This window comes from Drosophila tropicalis, unplaced genomic scaffold (assembly GCF_018151085.1).
Source record: "Drosophila tropicalis isolate 14030-0801.00 unplaced genomic scaffold, ASM1815108v1 contig_878, whole genome shotgun sequence".
Classification (NCBI taxonomy): Eukaryota; Metazoa; Arthropoda; class Insecta; order Diptera; family Drosophilidae; genus Drosophila; species Drosophila tropicalis.
This window is the reverse complement of record NW_027173374.1, coordinates 1,122,084-1,138,176: the sequence shown is the minus strand read 5'-3', so window position 1 is coordinate 1,138,176 and position 16,093 is coordinate 1,122,084. Positions and strand designations below refer to the sequence as shown.

The window sequence follows — 16,093 nt, the reverse complement described above, 5'->3', positions numbered from 1 at the left end:
TTTCACCTTATAGCTTAAAATGTGTTTATATACTTTGTTCTCTTTAAGAATTATTCTATATTCACAAGAAGTTTCGAAATTTTCTTATTTTCCTTCTTAAAAAGCGATTTTGTGGACTGTTTTTGCATACTTTAATGGGCCAATCCCCCACCACTAAATATCTTTACTAATTTATTTATGTTTTTGATCCGCCACTTTTATAATTTAATATCGAAATTTCCCACATCCATCTAAATGTTCGATTATAAGAGTAAGCACATTCGATTTCTTCTGCCAACGGATGCAACAGATTCAAAAGAATTGTTAACTTCGCCCAAAGAACAAAGCCCAAAGAACGGATACAATTTTGACAATTTCATTTGAAGCATTTTTTGCTCTTAATGTCTGTGAGTTCGAAATAAAAGTAAACTTTGTGATAAGCTGCTGCACTTCAGAAACCAAAAAGCTTGCAATTAAAATAAGTACCCCGCCGGTTGGCTTATACAAAAAGCAACCTACCTCCCTCCATACCCACCTACATAGGCTGATAGATGCTAACAAAAAAATAAAGTTGGCAAACTGTGCTCAGACCCAAGCACACTCACACACACACATGGAGCAATCCATTTAAGTATATATACAGGCACATTGCACATCGCGAGCTAATTAAGAAATTACTGCAGGCAAAACAACATCTCCATAGCCACCCAAACACAGTCAGACCCGGTCAGGCCCGGCCCAATCCAGTACCAACAAATTGGGCATGTTAAGAGGCGAGCCCCAAAGTAGATTCCCGAAAGCCATTTCATATATGGCAACAGAAAATGAAATTATCAAAAAAAAAAAAAAAAAAGAAAGAAACAGAAACAAGAATGTTGATTACAGACTTTCATGTACTCTATCTTAAAAATTGCACATTGCTAAGAAATTTATACCCAATTTTCCCATTTTTCTTTCTTTTCAGACTTGATTATTTAATATATTAAAATTTAAATAGAAAACTTAAAAACTTAACCAAAAGCTGGACATATATGAACATATGAAAAATAAATTTCATGAGTCCTTTGTTATAATCTATTAAAGTCCTTTGTTGATTGTATCAAAAAGCTTGTTTATAGAAGAATCTAGAGCTATAAAATGGAATGCTCCTAGAAGTATTCAATAGGTTAAAAGATTATTTATTGTTTTCAACAGATTTAGTTCGAAGTTTTTCTTATCCACACGATTATTCCAAAGTTTCTTTTTAGGGGTTTCAAAAAGAGATATTTGGACTGCTAAGGAATAAAAGTTTCCCCTATTTAGCAGCTATAGATCCGCTCTATAGATAATATATAGAAAGTGTTACTGATTGTATTGCTTGTTTAAGCCGAAATACTTGTCCTTAAAGTTACCCTTTCAAAAACGGCTTTTGCAATTCGCCAACCAGTACACACATGTACACTCACCCACCGCACAACCACCGCCCGACCCGCCCAGTAAACACACACACACACACATGTATGTGTCTGTATACAGAGTCTGAACCACCCAAAACAATTCACTTTACATATGAGCAAATGTGGCCAAAAAGAAGCAATAAGCAAAAAATTCTGAAAAGCAGCCAAAAAAAGGGTTTTTTTTATTTTCTTTTCTCTTTATTTTCTTTTTTTTTTTTTTGAATGAAGCCACCCAAAGTGCTCGTCATCTGGCAGACAATTTTTATAATTTCGCTACAATTTTGAAGCATTTTACAAAATGAATTGAAATACTTTTTGCCATCTTTTTTTATTTCGGGACTCCATTTCCTTGCCTGGCCCAAAATAGACAGCAAACCGAAAGGAGAAGGGAGATGGCAAGAAAAACCATTAAATCCATTCATACGCTTAAATAAAATGCTCAAGCACTTGACTGCATCCATACAAAAAATGTTGGCAAAAAAAAAAAAGGAGAAACGAGAAAGAACCGAAAAGCGGAAGAAATGAAAATGAAATACTATAATATGCAGGCATAAGCCATGGCCAGGGAGAAGTTGGCTCAAAGGGGTGAAGGGGCGTCATGCCACACACAAAGGCAGCCTAATTTGTTCAGTTAGCTTATGCCCCACCCTTTAGACTTCCAAAAGCGATGAGATTGCTTTCGCTCTATTGTTAATAAAATTCATTCTCAAATGCGCAAAAAATAAATAAAAGAAAAATAAAACGTATCTGCCGAAAGCGGATTCAAAATATATTAAATGCTTAATATTTCGTTTATCCAATAAAATCCTTAAAAGTGTTGCTGATATCAGCCCACAGTTAATTCATTCAATATAAGTAAGTAAATACAAAAATTATGAAAATAAATACTATAAAGATTAAAGAAACTGCAAAAACGATATAGAAATACCCTTAAAAATTAAGGGTAAATTAAATATACTAGACTGAATCTATAAATCATATAAAACATATTTGAATTAAAATTTGCTTTCAATTGACAACAATTCTTCCTTATATTAACCTATTAATCTTAGGATTCACAGAAATTTTACAAGCTTAAACTGAAAGTTTACATATTTTTCCATTCAGGAGTCCAAACTTATCTACTGAAACAGACTCTATATAGAAAAGGACCCAGTTGTAACTATCTTTGAATGGCTTTTAATCTGCCCAGCATTTTAGAAAAATTTCTGGTTATATACGAAACTTTCTCCATCTGCTTTAAATGGACATAAATGATCCCCAAATGACTCCATTGGCGGTAGAAGGAGATATCCTTTCCACGACTTCTCTAAATAAGTTGTCTATATCCTTTTTCCTTAGTCAATTCTTTCTTTTTATAGAGTCACATTTTGAATCACAATCGTTTGGAAGAGAAAATGGTGCTTGAAGACAAAATTTGACTAGATTTTTAGTTAAAATATCTCTCACGATTAGTCATACATTCAATTCTTGAGACACTTTTGTCTCTTTTAAAATAATCATTGCTTAATCAACAAAAGGACTCAAAAAAGACTCAAAGAGGTTAAGAAAATCTTCCCAATTTCTGCTAATTCTTTTAACTAATTCAATTGTTAATGATAAACTTGAGAATATAAGTGTATACATTTTCATGGTACTTCATTAGATTTAACTCTTTAATTCCAGATAAGCTTACAATTAGACTAAAGTCGAAAATGCTTTAACTTTACAATTTATTTTGGTTTTGTTTTCCAACTTCTAAATGCTCTAGTTTAGTTAGTTTTATCCAACGGGAATTCCCCCTTTTAGTCCATCTTTGTTTGTATTGCTAACAATTGAGAGCACAACATGCAAGGAGTGTGAAATGCAACACTCTGATCAATCGGACATAATTTGTTACATGCCACTCATTTGTGTCTATATATACAATTGTGGAACCCATGTAATTATTGTATTTGGTAATTCAAAACCAGCAATCGCTTATTTTTGCATAACTGCAAACACTTTGCTTCATTTCGATGTTTGCCTTTTTTTTACTCCATTTTTATTGGCATTATTTCCTCAGTGCGCACAATTCGCAATTTATTTTTGCAATTTAACACGCGATAGGAAAAGCTGGCCTAAAGGATAAATATACATATGTATGTGTGTGTATGTAGATGTGTGTGTGTTTGTATGTGTGGCACACACAATAAAGCTCAGAGGCAAAAATATAATATATATGTATGTATAGTCAGTCGACATTCAACGCGTGCAACGTGACTAAATTGCAACAAACTGCACAATAAAATGTGCAACTTAAAACGCCTCTGCCAGCAACAATAATAACAGGCAATTGGCATTGTTTGCCAGCGAATGGCAACATTTTACAGTTTTATCTCTCTCAATGTGCCACATGCTAGGATCCACTCATACACACACATATGGGATACATGTGTTTATATACAAGTATTTGTACTTCGCGTTGGCAATTAAACCTAAATAAATGCTTCTGCCACTTTGGAAAGGGCTTTCATTTTCATCCTCCCCGTTGACTTTACCCCATGTCAATTATGAAACTTGTTGAAATGTAAGCGCCAGATTTTATTTCAAGTACACATGATTATTTTCTATTAGTTTCTGTGTAATCAAGAGATGCTACTTTAAATATATTAGTTTAAGACTTTTAATATATAAATTTCGAAAAATGGATCAATATTTCAACCTTTCTTCTAGTTGAAACTATGATTATATACATTCTCCCTAAAGAATTGCTTGACTAAAAATTTGAAATAAGAAACATCACAATAATTCAAACAGAAACCTCTAACCCACTAGGTCTCTATTATGCAGGATCAACCGTCAATATGATATAAACAATTGTAAATAATTTCTAAAAGAAATGTGGGGAACGGCTACCTCTTCGTCCTTAAATCAACTGAACTTTATGACTTAATATCAGTTATCCAAACATGAGTTATATCTGAATCGGACTTTGCTTTCAATTTCAGGTTTTATGTCATATTTTAAAGAAAAAATTGAATTAGAAAAGTGCTGAAATTTTGTTCAAATGGCCAGCGATTTCTTACAAAATATTGAGGTTTTCGACTCAGTGGGCTAAGCATTATCGAGACTTGACTGAATTTATTTTTAAAATCAAATCCATTTCAAGTATATTGTAACTTTTTTAATATTTTGTTGACTTCTGTAACTTCTTTATAGAGAGGGGTCGTGGGACGATATATAAGAAGTAAAATAGGAAAAATGAAAAGAAAAAACCCCCAAATTTGATAAGATTTTTAAATTTAAGAGAGCTCAGTTAATGTTTAATTTAATAAAAGTATCTGCAGTTAAACAACTTCATCACAAAGAAAAGAAAATAATGTCAAAACTGATCTACATTATAAAATTTTGACCATGAGAAATGAGAAAAATATTAAAAAATAATTACTTTTTTCAATATAACTACTTTTAAAAGGTATAAGAATTTAAAAAAATGCTTTTGATATTTCATAAATAAACCGTTATCTACCAAGTTTATCAGCAAATTTCCCTGTCTAGATCCTTCGATTGGAAATTCGCTGAAAAAAAAATAAAACAGTTTTTGTTTTGTCATTTGTATAATAAGTATATATTTTATTAATAAGTATTTTTATTATATTTGATTTTAATTTTGTCATATTTTCTTGTGTTTTGGTTTAGTTTGATATTGTTAACGATTTCGTTTGGATTATGTCAACATTTGAATTTATTTGTTAAAAATAATTTAACTAGTTATTTGGTAATTGCTTTGACTTATGTTGTCTTTGTTTTGTTTGTTGTTGTTATTCTTATTTCCATTACAGTTGTTGTTGGCTTAATTAATTAGTTTAAGCTTAAATATTAAAATCGAATTTCATTTGCTTTACATGTGTGTGTGGGTGTGTGTGTGTAAGTGTAAATCGAAAGCTAAAATAAGAAACTAAATCTTGACCAGCAATTAAATAATTTTAAAGCATAATTTTCTCATGTAATTATATTGTACATAGAAAATGTCCTCCCAGACAATTATTTATATATATATATTAATATGTATATAGGATACAACTGATTGAGCAATTTGCTGACCACTTACCAAATCGACAAGTGAGAATGTCTATATACATATGTATATAGAGTTATATATTTACAAAAGCTTTAGGAACAAACTATCCAAAACAAAGAACACAAAACCTTTTAAGCTAACTCTCTTTGTGGGCAGGGGATGGGGGGAGGGGTGTTAGCATTGAAACCAATTGGATGTGCACTACTCCTGGCCAGTGGAACCGACACTAGAAACTTAACCACCTCCACAATCCACGCTCTCTTTGCGTTCCAGGCAATTGTTGTGGCTTGTGCGCAGCTCTGGAGGTGTCTCCACAGGCATCTGTTCGGCGTCGGGCTCTTCATCGGCTTCAACATCGATGGCCGAATCGTCCTCATCCTCCATTGAGCCATTGTGGAGAGTGGGAAGACGTTCTTGTTCCGCATCCGAATCGCCATCTCCATCTCCATCTGAGCTTTTAAGCGGCGGGCGCAATGATGGGGCCGGCGGCAGGGGCAGAGGCGGCGGCGGTGGCAACGACATCATCATTGACGTTGGCGTTGGCGGCTTCAGCAGCGACATGGGTGCCGCCAGGCACCCCACTCCCTATACCAGCGACGACAACGGCGGACGCGGTGGGCTTGTGTTGCGTGCCGCTGCTGCTGCATAATATTGCATGGGATGATGATGCGGCGGCGGCGGTGGAACAAAGCCAGCCGTTGTGCCATCATGATAGAGCACAGGAACACGGACCAAACGCTGGGCTGCATGTGCCATGTTGGCCATGTTGGCGGCCTCCAGTTCGGCGGCCAATTGACGTTTCCATTTGTTGCGGCGATTTTGAAACCAGATTTTCACCTGTGTCTCGGTCAAGCGTAACGATGCGGCCAAGCCAGCACGTTCCGAGGAGCTGAGATAACGCTTCATATCGAAGGTGGACTCCAGTTGAAAGACCTGGGCACGAGAAAATACAGTGCGTGTTTTCTTTTTTCGCTTTGATCCGTTGCCATCGGCATGCGGTGATGAACTATCCGAAGGACCATCCGTGCCATCGTCTTCCTCGATGATTTCTTCGCCATCGTCGTCGGATTCATTGGAGCTGGTGGGCAGCAAATAGCTGGCATGAGAATGATGTGAACCACTCAAATGATGAGGATGGACCACAGGGAGGACACCTCCGCCTCCACCGTTGCTGCTGGTGCTGCTTGTCGGTGTGCTGGGCTGAAGTGGATGCTGTGGATGCTGTTGTACATGTGGATGCTGTTGCTGTGGCTGGTATAATGCATGATGTGAGGGTGATTTACTCATGTTGTTGTTGTTGTTGTTGCTATTATTGTTGTTGTTGGCATTGGCAGTGTTGCTACTGTTGTTGTTGTTATTGTTGTTGTTGCCGCTACTGTTGTTGGGACTCAACGATGTGGGTGATGGTGGATTCTCCGTTGTATTTGTCGAGGAACTGTCTGCAAAAGAGAGAAAGCGAGAGAACAAGAGAGAAAGAGAGAGAAAGGTAAAATTTTATTAGTTGATTTGTCAGTTTCTGTGCCACCCACTCACACTCTCTTTCTCTCTCTCACTTTTAGTGTGAGAGTGCGAGAGTGTGTGTGTGTGGATGAGTGGATGAGTGGGCTTGTGGGTGGTGTCTCTTCATCAGGGGTTGCTACATGCACGGATTTAAGCTGCAACACTTAACCTCACACTTGTCTTCATCTTTTTCGTTCTGTGTGTTTTTATTTTGTCTAGTTTACTGTTATGTCCTTGCCCTCTTAAGGAGCTTACGGCGCAAACGCGGAGAGCGTCCAACTCTACAAACACCACACACATACATATGTACGTATATAGGAGTGTGTTTGTGTGTGTGTGTGTTGGTGAACGTTAAATTACCATTTAAAATGGCTGTCAGTCAGTGTTGGTCGATTTTGTTTTTATCGGGCTTTTTAGTATTGATCTCATTTGAAAAAGTTTTAAATTGCCGTAATTTGCTTGAAAAGCATTTGATGTGGCACATAAAAAGCTTTCCTTAGTTCTCATCAACTTGCCCCCACCCCCACCCCCACACACAAACACGCTCACAATGAAGTTGGTTGGTCGGTTGATTGCTTGAAAATTTTCCTTGCCTTTGTTTTTGAGGTATGAGAGTGCAAAACTTAAGGGCAATTTACATGAACAAATGCATCTCAATGGCCCCTAATGCCGATAGGGCCAATTAAATAGGATTACAGTTCCAATTGTATGTGGTGCAAACATATGTATCCCTACATACACACACACACACATACATATATACACGCTTTAGGGCGTAACTCAATACTCGATTACAAATTGCCATTAATTGAAAATGGCTATTAATGCAATACAGACACAATGCAATGCATGGCAATGGGGCAAAGTGGAAGAGAATTCTTTGAAGCATTAGAGACGACTATAGACATTCAAAGAATGTCTAATCTCTTACTAAGCAGAACTGCAGTGTATTAGGTGGGTGTCTAATCTACAAGAAAAATGCGGCAAATGTGAACACTCGACATTCCAGAGTGACGGGTCTTAAATGTGGTAATTCAATTAGATCAACTATTTGGTTAATTGCAAGAAAGGAGTACCAGAGAGTTAATGTAAATCAATTTGGTTTTGTTTTTGGTCTTTACTTACCATGGGTTGGACTATGGAATGGATTACGTTGTGGCGCCCAAGGCCAGCCGGGCGGACATAGGGCAGCATAACGGCCGGCCAAGGCTCCCCATTGTGAGATGAAACCCAATCTGAAATTTAAGAGTTTTCAATTAATAACATAATTTAAACATCATCAGTACATTGCAATTATGTAAAGTCAAATGGATGAAATCTTTGGGTCAATGGAGTGGGAGAGAGCCAACTTTTTGGACTGTACACACACACACATACATATATAGGCCATTAAAAGCTGAAACAAAAGCAACCCCAACAAAAGTAGCGCCATAACTGGCAACATCTGCTGTGAATTACCCACAGCCAAACTTCTTGCCTCTTCCCCCAAAGAAACCCTCTTTATGTGTGTGTGTGTGCGTGTCTATATAACCTTGTTAAGTTGCTAGCTTAAAAGCATCTTTATAAATACATTTTATTTATTTATGTAGATAGAGGCAAAGTTTTATTTGCAAGACGAAACACTTTTTGTTTGCCTTTTCCTCCATTATAATGTGCCCCATATACATACATACCTAGATATATAGACTTATATATATACATACATATATGGGATGATAAACGATGGGAGTATGAGGGTTCCAAGATTCAAAACTGAAAGTCCTTTTCGAAATTCTCAAGCAAATGGCTTGAACTTAAAAGGATTTTTAGGAAAAGTTTTACAAAGGCTTCAAAATTTTAATATCAACTAAAATGTTTAATTGCTTGAGGGAAAAACTAACAAACGCGTTTGGATAGCATATAGTTAAGGGGATATTCGGCACTTGTTTTGTTTAAATGAAATTGGCATAGAAATCGATTGATGGGTGGATGGAATTGATTTTGTGCTTCCCACGCACTCAATGAACTTTGAGGTTTAAGCATGCTGAACGAAAGCAAAATGCATTTCTCACCGGTCTAGAATACCAATGTCAGGCATTAAACTAACAACCCCATTGAATTGGCTTTTTGGGAGCCGTTTTGCCTTTCATTCGTTTCATTCGTTTTGTTTAGTGTTGTTAACCCCCATTTTGACCCTTGACCAGAGTGGGACAGACAGACAGGCAGAGAGGCAGAATGGGAACTGTGGTGGACTGTGATTTCTTGTGAGTCGTCCACCCACTTTACCAGACAGACAGACAAATGCGCCCAACTTGTTCATGTGTGTGTGTGTGTGACATTAACATTTTGCTGACCTCTTTCGTTGCGGCCAAGGTACATACAGGTGTGTAAATCAATATCCAACTGGTCTACCCACCTTTCCCTCTGAGTAATACTTAATGCTTTTCGATTAGTTTTACTTGCAGTCAGGTAAATTATGAGTCGCCCTCTTTTCAATAGACTTTTACTCGAGGGGGAGGGAGGAGACTGAGGCTAGAAAGCTGTTCGAAGGCTTCCCCAATCGTGGGGCTCAAATCACTTCTAATGGGCTTCATGTTTACAGCGTCAATTGAGAGAAAGCCGCTTGGATAGCTTGGCTGAAGCCGGCCAAAAAAGATGCCAAAAAGGCAAAAACTCAGCTCACTGTGGCTCAGATTACACGGAGGCAAGAAACAAAAGAAATTACCTCAATTACTACGCTAATTTTTCCGCTGTCAGAAGGGGAATTTGCTAAACAGCTTGTAGCTATTTGCTCAACTAATTATTCAAATCAAACAAAAACAAAAAATGCTACAGAAAAAGGTCGGGAGAGCCCAACTGTCCGACCACTAATGAAATAAATACGAAATTACTTAGCCCCAGGCCTCGAGATCCGCAAATCGCGGGCAGCCACCACAACGACCGTGTATTCATTTACATTGGTGTCATTTTGTGGCGGAAGTGGACGGCCATGTTTAAAAAACTGTGAAGCATGGGTGCGGCCCCTCATCATCAGAGTTGTCGTCGTCGTCGTCCACCCATTTTCCCCCCGTCCGACCAATTCCACCTCTCTCTCTCTCTTTCTGTCAGAAGTCGACAAAACGGGTGGAGCGATGGGTCTAGGCATTCCTTGCCTTCCTTGTTGATGCATGGCTGTTATTTTCCTTTAATGAATTGTTTTGCGAATCCTCATGCCCTTTGCTTTTCATTCATTTTCCTTTCTTTTTCTGTTTTTTTGCTTTTGCCTGCTGTCATAATTTGTCTTGGGGCCCTTTTGTGCCATGATAAAAGTGTGCTATGCAATTGAGTTGTTTAACATGGCGTTCAACATGGGTTTTGCTTTGCTTTCGCCCAGCGAAATCGCTTTGAAGTCCTCAATCTTACCACATTCCACACACACACACACAGACTGAAGTTGCTATTCAAGTGAAGATCTAAGTGAAAGTGAAATTCAAATCGAAAAGGGCAAATCTTACAAATAGCTTAAACATTTTACAAAGGGGAAAGTCATAAGAGGAGGGGAAAATTAAATTGGCAAATAAACTAAACTAAATTAACAATTTAATCAAAAGTCAGGGAAAAATGAAAACCGAAACGGATAAGAGAAGAAAAGATTTAATGAATACAACTAAATGAATTTTTAAACTGAATTTGGAAAACATCTTTTAAATTTAAGGGAGAATTCATTGACTATTTCTTACTATCAGAAACAGGGACGGATCCAAGGAGTGGTCTAGATGTGCGTCCTTGATTTAAAATAGTTGTATATCCCTCTAAAACCTTTGGGTTAGCAGTTTTCACAGATCTTTCGACTTTCACTTAACTTATTGACTTATTAGTTATATTTGATTCTTCCTATAAACCACTTCAAATGCTTCCAGCGTCTTGATTAGCCCGCACATTTAATACTCCAATTGAATTGAACCATTAAAAGGCAGCTGTGATCCATAATTTAAATAATAGAATTTAGAAAATGGAACGGAAATTTTAATATTTGTATTTATACCCGCCAGGCATAAACCGCTTAAGAGTCGTTCATGTATAAGAGATTTGCACACACTAATTGGACCTCATCTGGCCCCGATTGGCCCCTTTTTTTTTTGTGTTGTTAACTGCATTAGTTGTAAAATTGTTGGTGACATTTCGAACGGGTGGAAGGACAACAAACACACTCACATACATACTGAGTGCCCGCACTTCAGGACACTCGACTCAGGCCACAAAGTAGCCAAAATATTGAACATTGTGCGAAATGGCTTACACTTGAATAAGCAGGAACAGTGAGAATAGGCGATGGGATTAACGAACAAATAATATATATATATAGCTTATAATCTTATTCATAGAGTGAGACAAGAAGAGGCTTAGTCTTCTCATAGTCCAGAGGACAATAGTACTTGAAAAATTGTGACATTTGTGAGGGATATAATATTAGTTTTTGGTTGCTCCACAGGAAGCCGAGCAAATGACACGCGTGTTTCAGGCAGGCAAAGTCAAACCTGAGATTTGGACATTAGATTTGTCATTTATGATATAGAATATGGTTGATATTAAATGGGGGAACCAACACACACACACACACACACACACACACACAGACACACCCAATTGCAATCATCTAGATAAGAGTGGTTAGAAATCAAAGGCAAAAATCATCAACCACTAAATGCCGCAACAAACTAATTCCCATTGTGTGAGATAAGATTCATTATCCTTGGACCCGACGCAATGCAATGGGACTGCAATTGTATTGTAATTACAGTCCTATATATATAATAATTATATCTGTATGTACTTTTGCGTCATCCTTTTTGCTGCAGGAAGAAAAGAACAATGAGCTTACAATATCCTGGAGGAGCACCCTTTTTGTTGTCGCATTGTTAATCATTTCACTCACAAGCGTATTGAGTTACAGCTCTAAAGAAAGAGAAGACAAAACAACTCCAACCATAATTAAGCAACCGCAGAGAGAGAGAGAGAGAGAGAAAGCAAGAGTGAGCGAGAGAGAGCGAACCTTTGGCTAATTAAAAATACTGTCAAAATAAGTTAGTTAAGTGGCAGTGGCAGCCCAGGTGAAAGTTGTTGCAGAAAAATTTTAAGCGATCACTCAACGGACTTTTCAATGGACTTGAATTAAGCATTTGAATTAAACAGAGTCGAGTCCAATGATGATGATGATTAAGCGATAAGCCAGTCATTCAGTCAGTCAGACGGTCACTCGGTCACACGTCAGCTGTAAGCGCCAAACAGCAGGAGTCAACACTTGAACGAGGGCGATCCTTTTTGACTTGGCTTGCGCGACCCTCGCCTTATCGCCAACGATCAGTGGTGCGAGCACGCGTAAATGAAATGAAAATGATCATTATTTACCAGAAAAAAAAACAACAGCAATAACTTAAGGGAGTCCTTTTAGTCCTGCATAAAATATAAGTGCAACATTTTTTAGGTACACTTCTCTATCTCTCTCTCTCCATTTGATTCATCGAACATGCGTTAATCGACCAATTTGAAATTTGATCTCTTTCGTTTGTTAAATGTCGACTAAGTTGGGTCTGCCTTTATTTTATTATTAAACAACTTGCATACTACACATTTATGTAGGTCAGTTTCGTACATTGAAGAGGGTTCCAGGACTCGACTAAATTCTGCTTCACTTTTATTCATTCATTCAGCAATTGCATTAAATTTCATAAGCAAATGTTGTGTAATATGATATTGTAGGCCATAATTTGAGGGTCATGCCATCTTGTCTTTATACAGTGGGCAAAATATGTATATGAATAGGATGAGTTAAAATTAAAGCTAATCCGAATGCTAGCAATTCGGATGTAGAAAAACGTTTTTCCCTAGAAGTGATCTCCATAGCATTCGAAAGAATTCAAGTTAAATATTCATTTTCTGTCATTCCTGGTACGTAATATTGTAAATACTTTAAATTTTATCTCATCAGTCTTCTCATATTTAACATAAGCGAAACAAAAACTCTTCAAAACATTTCGTAAACTATCTAAAATTCAATCACAATTGTCCAACTGTCTAATATTGCATTTGTTTTTCTTAATTTACCTATCATATTACTCCAATCTACTCGAAATATCAGGACATTACTTAACTGTCCTTTACATTTAGACGTTTATTGTTTTTACTTTGAAGGACCCAAAGGAACCTGAATATTACTTGTTTCCTGCGAAGGGATTTGTGTCACCTGAAGAAAACCTTTTAGCCTTCTCTTTTGTCTCTCGTGAAAATTGTAGACATTTGACTTCTTGGTTTCGGGTTGATCTAATCTGTCTGGCATATTTTTGTATTTTTTCGAGGACTTACCTTGAAAGCATTGCAGCATCCTGCGGTCCACCCGAACCGGGTTGCGGCAATTGTGGAATGGGCGTTATCAGTGTGGAGGCGCCATTCTTTTTCGGTGGCTCACTGCGACTCAGGATGCTGGAGATGGAGAAGCTGGTGAAGCCATTGGAGCCAGTTGTTGCCTTATTGCCATTACTACTGCCATTGCTATCGTTGTCGTTGCTATTTTGGCCAACAGAAGCGGCTGCTGCTGCCACTGCCACTGCCGCCGCAGCTGCCACTGAAGCTGCCGATGGGCTGGTATTATTGTGATTCAAAACCTTGGAGTTGTTATTGTTGAGGCTATGGCCACTTAAGTCCTCGCTATCTGTGCGTTCTGGGGATTTTGGCGCTAAGGCAGGTGGCGGACTCAATCTGTCGCTGTGGTGCGGTTGGTGCTGTTGTTGCTGCTGCTGTTGCGTGGGCACCATGGCATGTTGCAGCAATGCTGCTGGATGCGGCGCCCCGTGAGCGCCGGCATGATGCAGATGACCAAAACTGTGCAGGGCATGATGCAGAGCCACAGGATGTCCGCCCAATGTGCTCAAATGGTGCTGCAAATGATGATGCAACACAGCCGGCGGCACTGCTCCGGTCGGACTATGATGATAGTGCGTTGCAGCCGAAACATTTGCAACCGATGATGAGGATAGAGTGGGCGTGCCGGCGGTTGTGTTGGGCGTGGAACGATGTGTTGGTGTTGCCGGTGGAGTGCTCCCGTCGGCCGAACGAGCCGGTGACCGTGCAACCATCAAAGGACTATCGCGGCCATTGGCCATGCTTAGGCCGACGGCGCCTAAAGGACTTGGCTCTGGACTCGATACCACACTAATATCAACTTCAGCTTCAGAGGAAGACATTGCACTTTTCTATGTATGTGTATATTTCTATGTGTATGTATATATTCGTCCTGATTATTATTGATAAAATCTTTATTCACTCTGTTATATTCTTCACACTAAATTGCCAAAAATTCACTATTTTTCGTAAAAACAGTTTTGCCGTGTATTCGTTTCACCGCGAGACGTCTGCACCGTTTGATCAACGTTTCGCATTTAAATTCAAATGTTTCTGTTAACAGACTCAAAGGTCCTGGTCCTGAGTTCTGAGTCCTTGCCGGCAAACCGTATCTGTGTGTGTGTGTGAGTGTCTGTGAGTTTGTGGTGTGAGTTCTGTCTGTGTGTGTGTGTGTGTGTGTGCTTGTGAAAACGATCGTTAAGTATTTTTATTGTTTCAGTCTCTGGATTTTTAACCCCCGGTCGTGTCCGGAGAGCGTTCGTTCTAGCCCTGCTACCTCATGCGGCGCTCAACTGAAACTGAAACCAACTAAGGTGGTTGGTTGGTTAGTTGGTTGGTTGGTGGCCGTTGAAAAATTCTTTTGGTCTTTGGCACTAAATGCTTTTTGCACACACACACACGCACAGGGAGAGAATTATTCCTGCCTAACCCTCCCTGGGAGGGTGTGCTTGTGTAGTCTCTCATCGTATGTCCTCTCTCTCTCTCTCTCTGTCATTCCAAGAGGGTTGGCTTGGGCTCTGCTTTGCTTTTCCCACTTCCATACTATTTGCAGTTGAATTCCTTTTCGTTTATTTCGACAATTGCGCTGCAACCGCATCGACAGACACTTTCTTCTGTCGCAACCTGAACGGAAGCGACGACAACAACAGAAAAAACACAAAAAAAAAAAACGCATCGTCTAAATTGTGCGAAAAAAAGCGACTTTTAAGCTGAGAGCCAGAGAAACACTTGGCATTTGGAACATGTCTCAAGTGGGGGCGATAACGGTATGTCTGCTCTGCCAACTGACTCAACTGCTGCTGTTGCTGCTGCTGTGTTTGTGCGTTTGGCCAAAGTCTATTGAAATGCCAATATAAAATCAATCAATTGCCACCTACCAGAGGTCAAGTGTTGCTCTGTGAGCTATTCAAATATTCCTTCTACTTCAACTAGTTTTTGCTGTTGTTGTTGCTGCTGTTGTTGCTGCTGTTGCATCTGATGTCTTGCGTAGATAGAAAGTTTTTGGCCAAAAGTGTTTGGAATATATTTTAATTGATTTGCAGTTGTGGCTAAATGTTGTGTACACGGGTCAATCAATTTAAAAGAGGATTAACTTAAATGTCTGCATAATATTAAGTGTTGATTGAGCATAAAGGTTTAAGTTCTACAGAGAGTAATTAAAGGGGCAATCAAATAAGTTAAAAAAGACTCAAATTTCTAAAGAAATTTAACGATTTCAGTAAAATATTGATCTAAAATGAAATAAATTATCATAAAACTTCATTTAAAATTAAAAAATGTTTCTCAAACGAATAAAATAACTGACATGAGTGATTAACAGCATTCTAATGTGTATTCAATTAGTTTGATAAGGAATATCACCTGAAACACTCTGCATTAGAAAGCCTTGTAAGATTATTCCACATTACTCATACGCCATGTGGTGCAAATCTTGATTTTTGTCAAAGATAAATAAACAGTATACCCCAAAATAGTCATCGAACCCTTATAAAAACTATTTAAGGAAATGTTTTTTTTAGATCTGAATAGGAATATAGACTCAATAAGTCCCTATGGAGTGTTTCGATTCCATAATGTTTCAACAGAAACCTCCCTCATGCGCAATACTGTCGGCCATTTTTACAATTGAGCTCTGCAAAGAACTTTTTGCAGACTAGCCGAGTGAGAGATGAGAGAAATGACAAAGAGAGAGCTAATAGTGGAGAGAGCATTTGCACAGGCAAGTGCGACAGAGTGAGAGCATGGCAGTAGAGGGAGAAATTGAATTCTTAAATGCTTT

The 16,093-nt window shown here is 38.3% G+C and overlaps 1 protein-coding gene across 1 annotated transcript; it reads right to left on the bottom strand.

Annotated features, from left to right (window-relative positions):
* Positions 1-5,231: 5,231 nt before the first annotated feature.
* Hmx (H6-like-homeobox) lies at positions 5,232-14,662 on the bottom strand. The gene is made up of 3 exons (XM_068300439.1): positions 13,279-14,662; positions 8,083-8,192; positions 5,232-6,896 (listed from the first exon to the last, which is right to left on the bottom strand). The coding sequence occupies exons 1-3, from the start codon at positions 14,154-14,156 to the stop codon at positions 6,043-6,045; spliced, it is 1,842 nt and encodes a 613-aa protein (XP_068156540.1). The 5' UTR covers positions 14,157-14,662; the 3' UTR covers positions 5,232-6,042.
* Between the last annotated feature and the right edge of the window lie 1,431 nt (positions 14,663-16,093).